Source organism: Mustela nigripes, chromosome 7 (assembly GCF_022355385.1).
Source record: "Mustela nigripes isolate SB6536 chromosome 7, MUSNIG.SB6536, whole genome shotgun sequence".
Taxonomy (NCBI): Eukaryota; Metazoa; Chordata; class Mammalia; order Carnivora; family Mustelidae; genus Mustela; species Mustela nigripes.
This window is the reverse complement of record NC_081563.1, coordinates 112,744,632-112,756,077: the sequence shown is the minus strand read 5'-3', so window position 1 is coordinate 112,756,077 and position 11,446 is coordinate 112,744,632. Positions and strand designations below refer to the sequence as shown.

The 11,446-nt window shown below is 44.3% G+C and overlaps 1 protein-coding gene across 1 annotated transcript; it reads right to left on the bottom strand.

Moving 5' to 3' along the window:
- Window positions 1-8,710: 8,710 nt before the first annotated feature.
- Window positions 8,711-11,035, bottom strand: LOC132022416 (signal-regulatory protein delta-like). The gene is made up of 2 exons (XM_059407673.1): window positions 10,993-11,035; window positions 8,711-9,141 (listed from the first exon to the last, which is right to left on the bottom strand). Exons 1-2 carry the CDS (start codon window positions 11,033-11,035, stop codon window positions 8,711-8,713), a joined length of 474 nt encoding a protein of 157 aa, XP_059263656.1.
- Between the last annotated feature and the right edge of the window lie 411 nt (window positions 11,036-11,446).

The following is an 11,446-nucleotide window of genomic DNA, read 5'->3' as shown; positions in this document are numbered from 1 at the left end:
CAAATAAAGAAATAAAATATTTTAAAAAATAATGAAATGGTTGTTTACCACCCCTAAGTTTTGGGGTGTTTTGTTACACTGCAAAAGTGACTCCAACACTGCCCGTGGCAACCTTGCTCCCCATCCCTCCTCATTAGTGTCTACCATCTTTACTGGGCTTGGTGCCCTTACTGGCAGGGACCATTGAATCTGGCCTTAGGAGACAGGCTTAGGGGCCCAAAGGACCTTGGTTGGAATCCTGGGCCCACCTGGTCTCTGCACGACTGTGGCCAAGTCACCTCCACGCCCATATCATACTGTTTGCTCGGCACCTGCAAACCGTTCTCATTATGCACTCCCCCTCGGGCTCTCTGTCTGTGTCCCCATTTCAGTGTTTGACACCCCCTGTGAGCCACTTAGTCCAGCTGGAGATGTTGATGTCATTTTTGGTGACACCCTCTCCCCCTCCCCCCACATGCTTTCATCTAAACCCATCCTAAATCCTCCCATGTGTGTCTCTCCATGGTCACATCTGCCTGTCAGTTCACCTCTGTTCCCCTGTTGCATGCGGTCTTCTCCTCACACTGGAGCCAGAGTACTGCTTTTAGATGAGACATCTGAGCTTGTCACTCTCTTTAAATGGCTTCCCAGGGCTCTTAGGGTCACCTGGGATTCTCCTCATGTGCCTGACTGCTCTAACTGCTCTGTCAGACTCACTTCCTTGCTCTTCCCTCATGTTTGGGCTCCGCTGCATTGGTCTTTCACAGGGGCTCAGGCCCCTTGCTCCTCCCTCTGTTCCGTGTTCTGGGGATGCCCACCCACTTCTCCTCTTCATTATGGACAAACCCAGAGCACCCTTAATGACCTCTCAGAATTTGTAATCATGTATTTCTTTTCACTGTTTCTCTTGCCCACTAGAATGTATGCGTCAGAGAGAACAGGGGTTGGGTCTGCTCTGTGTCCCGCTGAGGATACTCAACAGGTGTTTTTAAACTCAGGAGGGAATGGCGGATTCATGGTGAGCATGTGTGCGGTGACCCCAGATGGTGGCCTCTGGTCTGGTTCTTCCCAGAAGTGGTAGAGCCACAGGACCCTGGTCTTCTTGGACATCTTACAGCTGCTTTCTCCTCCCTTTGTTCCTTCTTGGTCTCCTCCATCCCTGGAAACCCTTGGAGCCTAACACTCACAGAGTAAATCACAGTGGTGGCTTCACAGCTATTTCATTCTGGACCCCACTTGGTCAAGGCTGGGCTTTCCTCTTCATGTTGGAAGCTCCCCTGGGTGGATGTTATCAGGGAACAAAAAGACAGACTTCTTGGGTCTCTATTTTGGTGCCTAGCTCTCCTGGTAGGTATCAGAGAAAGGAAAGTGGGGTAAGCCTTATGCCTGCGGGGTGGGATAAATCTTGGGATGTTAACACAGAAGACCCCCAACCCCAAATTTCAAATTTCCATGCAACGTGTATATAGACTGTTCCCCCAAGCTTCCATTAGGATTAGGCCATGAGACTCAGGCCCCATAAGTAAGGGTGTTAAGAACCAAGAGTTGGTTGAGTTCCTGGATGGGTCTTTTAAACTCAAAGCCAAGACAGTAGAATGTAGAGCTAAGGCTTTTGAGTGTGAGAAACAAGTGACTTGTGGAGAACAATTTTTGGTTTCCAGCAATTTTACATTGAAAAAAGTAACCAGAGTTCTTGGAACAAAATTTAATTAAGTAAACTCTGCCCCCAATGTGGCACTCAAACTCACGACCCTGAGACCAATAGTCACATTTTCTCTTGACTGAGCCAGACAGGCACTGCCTCCAAATAACCAAAACTCTTAAGGAAGCATCAATCATTCATGCAACAAGTCTTTATTGAGCATCTAGCTGGGTCTAGCCACTGTTCTAGGCACTGGGGATAGAACAGTGAGGAAGAACAAAGACGACACCCTTGTTCCCAAGGAGCTCACATGCATGTGAGTGGGTCACATAGTAATCACCAACTGCATGCATAGACTGTCGGATGGTAAGAATGCTACCCAAGGTATATGACTGTGTATTGAGGAATGGGATGCTTGGCTTACAAAAAGATGGTTTATATAGGGCAGTCAGAGTCTTTAATTTTTTTATTTTTAAATTATCATTTTTAAGACTTTTTTTAAAGCAATCTCTACATCCAATGAGGGGCTTGAACTCACAATCCTGAGATCAAGTGTTGCTGCTCCACTGACTGAGCCAACCTGGCAAGTTTAGGACAGTCAGAATCTTTTTAGAAAATAACATGATGTTTGGGAGAGATTTGAAAGAAGTGAAGGAGTGGCTACGAAGATCCCTGGAGAAGAGTGTTCCATGAAGACAGGAGAACAAAGGCAAAGTTCTTGAGGACTGTGAAGGTCAAGGGTCCGTTGTGGCGAGAGCCCAGTGTGCAAATGGGAACATGACAGGAGTTGGGTGGGGCAGCTTGGACAGGGGCTGGTAGGCCATCATGGACTCCCCTTGGCTTTCATTCAGATCAGCAAGCACTGACGGGTTGGAGGAATGATGGGATCCCTTGCTGCTCTGAGGGGAAGAGGCTGAGGTATGCAAGGGTAGGAGCAGGGAGACCAGAGTTAGCAATAATTATAATAATAATAAAAATATAATAATAATTATAGCAATAATCCAGGTGGGTAGACACTGACATGGACCAAGGCAGTACCTTGGAGGTGGTGTGGGTGACTGGATTCTGGGTCTGTTTTGAACAGAGATCGTAAGATGTGGAGTGTGACTTGGACATGAGGTGTATGAGGGAAAAGAAGATCAAGAATCATTCCAGGATTTTTGACATATGTGATGGACAGCTTGCAAAATGGCTCTCAGGGATCCCCGCCTTCTGGAATTCATAACTAAGTGCAGTCTCTTTCCCTTGGGTGCAGGCTCTCCTGGTAGGTATCACTACCTACCTGAGGTAGCAACTCAGTTCTCGATGAATAGAATATGGCAAAAGTGATGGGCTGTCACTTCCAAAATTAGGTCTCAAACTGTGACTCCTGTCTTGCGTATCCTCTCTCTCTCACTACCCTAAGGAAAATCAACAGTCTTGTTGTAAGCTGCCTGAGGGGAAGATCCATGAGGCAATGGATCAATCTTCAGTCAGGGTCTTCAGTCAGTGGCCAGCAAGAGTGTGAGCCTTGTTCACCAGGAAGTGAGCTTGGAAGCACTTCCCCCCCACCGCCTGCGTCCCCCCCAACCCGCCCTGCCCAGCCAAGCCCTGAGTTGACAGTAGCTCCTGACTTCACCTGAGCCAGGGGACCCAGTTACGCTGCCCTCAGATTCCTGACCCAGATAAACTGTGAGACAATGTTTGTTGTTTTAAGGCCTGAGTTGTGGAGGTGTTTTTGTTTGTTTGTTTGTTTGTTTTAATGCAGCAATGGAAAACTAATACAGCATGCAAGAACATTTATACTTTAAAAACAGTGTTAGGGGACCCCTGGGTGGCTCAGTCGTTAAGCGTTAAGCGTCTGCCTTCAGCTCAGGTCATGATCCCAGAGTCCTGGGATCAAGCCCCACATCAGGCTCCCTGCTCAGCGCAAAGTCTGCTTTTCCCTCTCCCGCTCCCCCTGCTTCTGTTCCCTCTCTGGCTGTCTCTCTCTCCCAAATAAAAATCCAAAATAAAAATAAAAATAAAAATAAAAATGGGGTTAGAAAGAATGCCGTAAAATGTTTCTGCCCTTTATACAGATTTAATCTGCCTCCCTGCCAAGGTAGAGAAGTTGAAACTAGGCTAAGAAGGAAATGAGCAGAGCTCAGGAGAACATAGATAGGAGAGTGGGACTCAGGACCCCTCATTTTCCCTCCCTAGGGAGGTAGGATGAGTGCCCCCCCAGGTCTCCTACTCAGCTGTTCCAGCTCTTGTCCCGAGACCCTTCCCTGGGGGCTGTGGTGTGGACAAGTGCGTGGAGGGCAGGTGCCCAGGGAGTGGAGGAATGTGTTGTTCCTCAGACCTCCATGGCTTCTCCCGGGGGAGTTCCTCCAGAGGGGAGGGGACAACAGAGACTGAAGTTCCCCCAGTGTCAGGAAGGGGGCAGCTGTGGGAAGCACATCCATGTGTCTGTTCAGTCAGTCAGTGCAGGTTTTCCGAGTGTCCACTTGTGCCAGCATCTGTGCTCTGCCTGGAGAGGAGCAGGGGGCCTTGATAGTCGACCCTATGAGATCAGACACGGCTCTCTTCCCTGGGCCCTTATGTCCTACACGGTTCCTCAGACATCTTTTGCAAACCTCCAGTTTTAAATTTTTCATTTCATGGAGCCATGCTTTCTTGGTTCTTTGTATGCTTTTGCTTTTTTTTTTTTTTTTAAGTTTTATTTTAGATTTGGGTATTTGAAAAAAACATGTTTGCATCCTACTCCAGATTCATTTGTTGAACTCCCCAAAGATCATGGTCTTAGTAGGTGGAAATTTTAGGAGGTGCTCAGGTCATGAGAATGGGTCCCTTATGAATGAGATTAATGCGTTATAAAAGAGACCCCAGAGAGCTCTGCAGACCCTTTTAAAAAAATAAACATATAATGTATTATTTGTTTCAGGGGTGCACAATTCACAGCGCTCACCATAGCATATATCCTCCCCCATGTCCATCCCCCAGCAACCCCATCCCTCCGACCCCCCTCCCCTCCAGCAACTCTCAGTTTGTTTCCTGAGATGAAGAGTCTCTCATGGTTTGGCTCCCTCTCTGGTTTCATCTTGTTTCATTTTTTACTCCTCCCCTATGACCCTCTGTCTTGTGTTTCAAATTCCTCAGATCAGTGAGATAATATAATTGTCTTTCTCTGATTGACTTATTTCACTTACTTAGCATAATATCCTCTAGTTCCATCCACATCATGGCAAAAGGTAAGATTTTGCATTTTTTGATGGCTGCATGGTATTCCATTGTATGTATGGTGTGTGTATACACACACACACATACACACCACATCTTATCTATTCATTTGTTGATGAACATCTAGGTTCTTTCCAGAGTTTGGCTATGGTGGACATTGCTGCTATAAACATTGGGGTGCTTGTGCCCCTTTTGGATCACTACATTTGTATCTTTAGGGTAAATACCCAGTAGGGCAATTGCTGGGTGTTAGGGTAGCTCTATTTGCAATTTTTTGAGGGACCTCCATGCTGTTTTCCTGAGTGGTTGCACAAGCTTACATCCCCACCAACAGTGTAAGAGGATTCCCCTTTCTCCACATCCTTGCCAATGTTTGTTGTTCCCTGTCTTGTTAATTTTAGCCATTCTGACTGGTGTGAGGTGGTATCTCAATGTGGTTTTGATTTGACTCTCCCTGATGGCTACTGATGTTAAATATTTTTCATGTGTCTGTTGGCCATTTGTATGTCTTCTTTGGAGAAGTGTCTCCTCATGTTTTCTGCCCATTTCTTGACTGGAGTATTTGTTTTTGGGGTGTTGAGAGTTTGAGAAGTTCTTTACAGATCTTGGATACCAGCCCTTTGTCTGTAGTGTCATTTGAAAATATCTTCTCCCATCCCATGGGTTGCCTTTTGGTTTTGTTGACAGTTTCCTAAAATTCAAGTTAGTTAACGTATGGTCTAGTATTGGTTTTCCAAGTAGAATTTAGTGATTCATCAATTACATATCACACCAATGCTCATCCCAAGAAATGCCCTCCTTAATGCCCATCGTCCATTTAACCCATCCTCCCACTCACCTCCTCTCCAGCAATCCTCAGATTGTGCTCTATAGCTAAGAGTCTCTTATGGTTTTCCTCCCTTTCTGTTTTTATTTTATTTTATTTTAATTTCCCTTCCCTTCCCATGTTCATCTTTTTTTTTTTTTAATTCCACGAGTGAAGTAATATGATATTTGTCTTTCTCTGACGTATTTCGCTTAGCATAATACCCTCTAGGTATTACCTTTCCCATTCTATTGGTTGCTTTTTAGGTTTGTTGATTGTTTCCTTCACTGTGCAGGAGCTTTTTATCTTAATAATGTCCCAATAGTTCATTTTTGCTCTTGTTTTCCTTGCCTCCAGAGACATGTCTAGTAAGAAGTTGCTGCAGCTGAGGTCAAAGAGGTGGCTAGCTTGTTTTCTCCCCTAGGATTTTGATGGTTTCCTGGCTTACATTTAGGTCTTTCATCCATTTTGAATTTATTTTTGTGTATGGTGTAAGAAGGTGGTCCATTTTCTTCTGGATGCTGTTGTATAGTTTTCCCTACACCATTTGTTGAAGATACTGTCTTTGTGTGTGTATTTGAATTTTTTTAATTTAAATTCAATTAGCCAAGGTATCATACATCATTAGTTTTTGATATAATGTTCAATGTGTGTGTGTGTGTGTGTGTGTGTGTGTGTGTGTGTGTGTGTATATATATATATATATTTTTTAGCTGTCTCAAATTCCCTAGGAAGCTTGCTTTTTCTTCTGGGGAGATCACAATCTCTTATGCCCCCTGGTGCCATTTTGTGGAACTGCATAATATCTATAGCTCTGAGCCACTTTGATGGTCTCTTGTTTTCAGCACTCTTTTTTTAAAATTTTTTTTTTTTATTAGAGTACATCATTTGTCTTTGATGTAGTGTTCCATGATTCAGTATTTGCTCTTCTAACCTGCTCTGCTGTTTCCACTAGTGCTCTGAATCATGAGACAGAAACCATTCCCTCAGGCAGTCCCCAGACAATCCAGATTGATGCACGGTCTATTCTGCTTCTATCTTGAGGAGGGAGCAGGTATGGGAGGTTTCCTCCTAATTGTGCCACTACACCAGGCTGGGGGTGACATACGAATGTACAAAGCTCTGCAAACTTTCCTGCAGCTTTCACTGGAATCCCGGCCTGGTTTTCCATCGGCCTGGGTACCACTGCTTCTCAGTTGGTTTCTAGCATTCTTACAGAGGTATTTTGGTCCACAGATGGTTGTTATTTGGTTATCTCCATGGAAGAAGGGTTGGGGACTTCTTAGTCTGTCATTTTACTGATGTCACTACTCTAAGTGATATAAAAACAATAATTTTCGCCAGTATCTGGGAGTAGACACATGGAGGTTCTTCCAGTTATAAACCCCAAAGTTTGTGACAATTAGTTATAGCAACCATAGCAAACACACTTAGCTCAATATTTTAAACTATATGTATATATGCCTTTTATTCATTATGTAGAAATGATATAAATTTAATACATTTCTTGCTCTTTGGCTTTTAACAGGGAAATGGAACTTATTCACAATATTTTTCCTCTAAATCATCCTCATGTACCTCTACACCTCCAACTCTAACTAGAGTCTTCTCATTAGGAGGACAAAGCTATAAACCCAGGGATTATGGGAGTATGAGATCTGAATTCTATTATCCATTCCCTGTGTAACTTGAGGCAAACCCAATCTCTGGGTCTCCACTTCCTCATGTTACCTGATGGGCTGGAATGTGGGGTGGACACCATATCGTTTTTAGTCTGTTGAACATTTGTGTCATTGGGATGGTGGATTCCCTATAATAATGAGTAAGTGAAAGGCATAGGAAGGGCAATTTCAAATGACTCTCTGGGATTCATTTGTGGAGGCTGGGAATAAGAAGCTCTCTCTCCATCCTGACTGCTAAGATGAGGTAATGAATGTCAACATTTCTTGTACTTACCTCTTCCATTATATGGATGAGGCCTATACGCAGCAAACACCAGGCAGAGATGAATAGAGATGAGAGAATTTCAAAGAATAAGAGGGTTGGTGGCCCTGAGACCTTAGTCCTAAAACTCTGCGTTGGATGCTGTGAGGAACCTAGAATCCTCCTCAGCTACAGGATCCCATTATACTAATATTTTTCATTTTTATCCCTTGTAAGGAAAGGTTCTTCACTAATATATATAGCATGCTGGAGAGAGCCCAGACCAACTTTACCACTTTCTCCTACTATCTGTCCCCCTAAATTCCCTTGAGTCTCAGTTTCTTCACTCATATGGTAAGGATAATCATTCTTATACTTAAATTGTTATGCCAGCAAATACAATAATATGGGAGAAAGAGATGCTTTGTGTACAGGAGATGCCCAACAAATAGTAGTATTGTAGTATCACGAATTTAATCATTTCTCAAGCTGGGTATTGCTCAGAATTCAGAAGTTATAACAAAATAGAAAAATCGAATAAGTAAGGCTTTAGGAACAGAAAAAAATGGTTGGAAATTGTACTTCAGTCCTCTGGGGATGTGGGAACTTTATCACCTGGCATCCCTTAGGACAATGCTAACTTTAAGAAAACTGGCTTGACAAGGAGATGTTTTCTCTCCTATTATTGGAGCTCCAGAAGTGGGGTGGGAACCAGGAACAATATGGCCGTGTAATGTTGTCAACCCACATTCTCTACATCTTTGCACTTCTCTACAGCAGATTTTTCCTCAGCTTGGTTCCCCTCATGGTCATTAGATGTTTCTCTGGAGCACCTGGGGCAAACTGATTTCCTGTTCCCAGCCAACAGGAGAGAGAATTGCATTAGTTTCCCAGAGTTTTCTGCAAGTCTGTCCTTTTCACTTATGGACACAAACTGGCTTAAGTCAGTCTCCTATCTGAGTTAACCATGAGTAGGGAGTCATGAAGTGATTTTAATTGGTTTCATCTAGCTCTTGGGGGCTGGTTATTGAATACTGGAATGTCAACCAAAATATCCCTCATCATTCAATTCACCTTTCTGAGTTTGTTTCTCCCCCTGTAAATCACTTAACTCACAGGTTGCTGAGAGATCAAATGTACAATGCATCTTCAATAATAGCCTAATCTAGTAATTCAGTGGGTAGAGGACTGGTTAACTGAAATGATAGCCCATAATAGGGGGTGGAGTAGACAAACTCACTAGTCACAAACACCTTGGTGCCCGGACCTGACTGGAACTCCGTGTTAGGTTTCCCCTCCTTGAACTTCATGCAGTAGTAAGTGCCGGCGTCTGCAAGAGAGATTTCACTGATGCGGATGGAAAAGTCTGTCTTGCTAACTTTGGTGGGGTGTCCAATTTCTTTTACTCTGGGAAAGAAACCTTCTTTGAAATTGTAGATTAATTCCCGGTTTGGCCCATTTCCCTTGAACCATAAGACGGGTCCTTTTGGGAATGAATCTGGTACACTGCAACTCAAGGTGATTGTCTCTCCAACTGATACAGTCTGTGTCATCTCAGCTTGTTGCACCTGGAATATCTCCTGTGTGGTTCCTGCAAAGAAATGCAAAATTATTTCCTATTTCCCATGCTCTAGCCCAGGAGGGACTGAAGAACTTGGATCCAGATTGTGGGTGGGCCTCATTCATTACTTATTTTAATGGTGTGTGTGAGTCAGTGCAGAGGACAAAATTTATCACCTCTCCCATTTCATGTCCCAGCCCCTAACCAGGGAAAGAAGAGGGCAGGGAGGGAGAGGACTGGGATTATGCGTTGATAGTGTTTATAGAGAGAAACTAGTCCTTCTCCCATCTAAATGCCAAAAATCACTCAACACATTAGGAGATGGGTCCAAGTGTCCTCTGTTGATCTCATAGCTATAGGGAGTTTGGGACTGACCTTCATCTCTTCTGAAGGGTAAGCAGCCAAGTGAATTTGTGGAGATGTTAGTGCTGAGAAGTGTGGAGAAAGGGCAAGTCAAGAGATAACAAACCTAGAGAATGGGGAGCCATTTAGGGCTATTGTGTTCATGCAGGCAGAGTGCCGCTCCTCTGCTTATCTGTCAAGGGGGTGTGGTAAGAAAGAGACAGTTTCCTCTTCTAAACAAAAGAGAATAGAACCTCAAGGGACCTTATCAATTTTGGAGGGCCCACAACTGATCTCCAACACCCACTCCCACCAACATCACTACCCCATATTAGTCAGGTCCTGGTAATCTCTCTCCTTTTCAGGCAAACCATCAAAAGCAAAGATGGGCTAAGGTGTGGGTTAGAGAGACAAGAAAATCTTGGCTGGTGAGGCTTGGAGAAAATGGTGGGTAAGCTGCCTATGCTCACACTTTTTAGCTTGAGGGATCTTATGTAAATTTTTCATGGCCCGTTGGGTATGATGGAATGTGACTGGACTTGAAGAGAACATCACAGAGGAAGACTAGTTTTCCCAGAAGAACAGATAGACACACTAATATCACATAGTGAATGTCATTAATACAGAGAGTGGCAAGAAGTAGCAAACACTGGTTGTCCTCAGAGAAGAGAACAACAGAGCTGGGGTTAGACTAGGGCAGGTCAGGGAAAGATCAAGAGCCAGGACAGTGACTGAACTCCTCCAGAACACCTTTTCCAAACAAGATGTGGGGGTGGGTGATATCAATCCCCATCCTTCTAATGTCCTGGCTCCCTAGAATCCATAGTAGGAGACCATACTCACTCATTGATTTCCTGTGGGGAATGGGATCCCTGAGTGCCCTGTGGTGGCCCTTCAGAGACCTGCCACCAGGCCTCAATCACATTCCAGTTAGAAATGGCTGAGTGGATTTGGGCAGGTTTGTAGAGATTCTGTTTATCTGTGGATCCCTTCACTTTGGCTCAGTAAGTATTGGGCTTAGGGGGCAAACTCCAAACTGTGTTATGATTTCATCCTGAAGCTGTAAGATAAGATGTGGCTACAAGGGTCAGTGAATGGAAATTGGGTCTCAGAATATAGGTTAGAAGATACTCAATGGAGAGCTCTTATCCCAGGATTGTCCACCAGACCTTAGGAACACCAGCGGGCCACATAGGTCCCAGTATTCTCACTTTTTGGATCATAAAGTACACACTTATAGTCATAGTATATCTACTTGGTGCCTTTTTATGTGAGAGTTTCCCTTGCCATATGTCATCACTGGCTTGGTGGAGTTGGCCGTCAGGGCAGTTGGCCTGTCAACATGGCTTAATTTAGTAGTAGGCATGGGACCACAGAATGGCTAATTAATAGTGCCATCTGCAGAACCTAACTTATAGGGTGGTTTGTGATTGAAGGGGCACAGAATCTAGTGTGTAGTGATGATTTGGTACATGTGTCAGATTTAAAAAAATTTATTTTTACAGACCAAGGGGATGGAGTTTGTCAGGCTATACTCACCATTCACAGATACAACGGTGCCTGAACCAGATACATACGACATGTCAGGGTGCGCTATGGTTAGTTTCACACAGTAATAGGTGCCCACATCTTTGGGCGACACGTTACTGATGCGGATGGAATAGTCTGTCTGGTTGAACTCTGTGTTTTCCACTTGGGTTACTCGGGGGAATTGGCCTCCATTGAAATTGTAAATTAACTTTCGTTCTTGTGCATTCTCCCTGAACCACAAGACAGGCCCTGCTGGGGAACGAGCAGACACGTTGCAGCCCAGTGTCAAGATCTCTCCAGCTCTGACTGAAACTGAACTCTCAGGCTGGGTCACCTGGAATTCTTGATCCGAAGTTCCTGGAAAGAAAATTGGCTTCATTTCTCATGTTCTTTGTCTTGGCCCAGGATGTTCTGAGGGTCTGGTTCTAGGTCAAAGTGGGACTCGTTACACACTCTTTTAGCA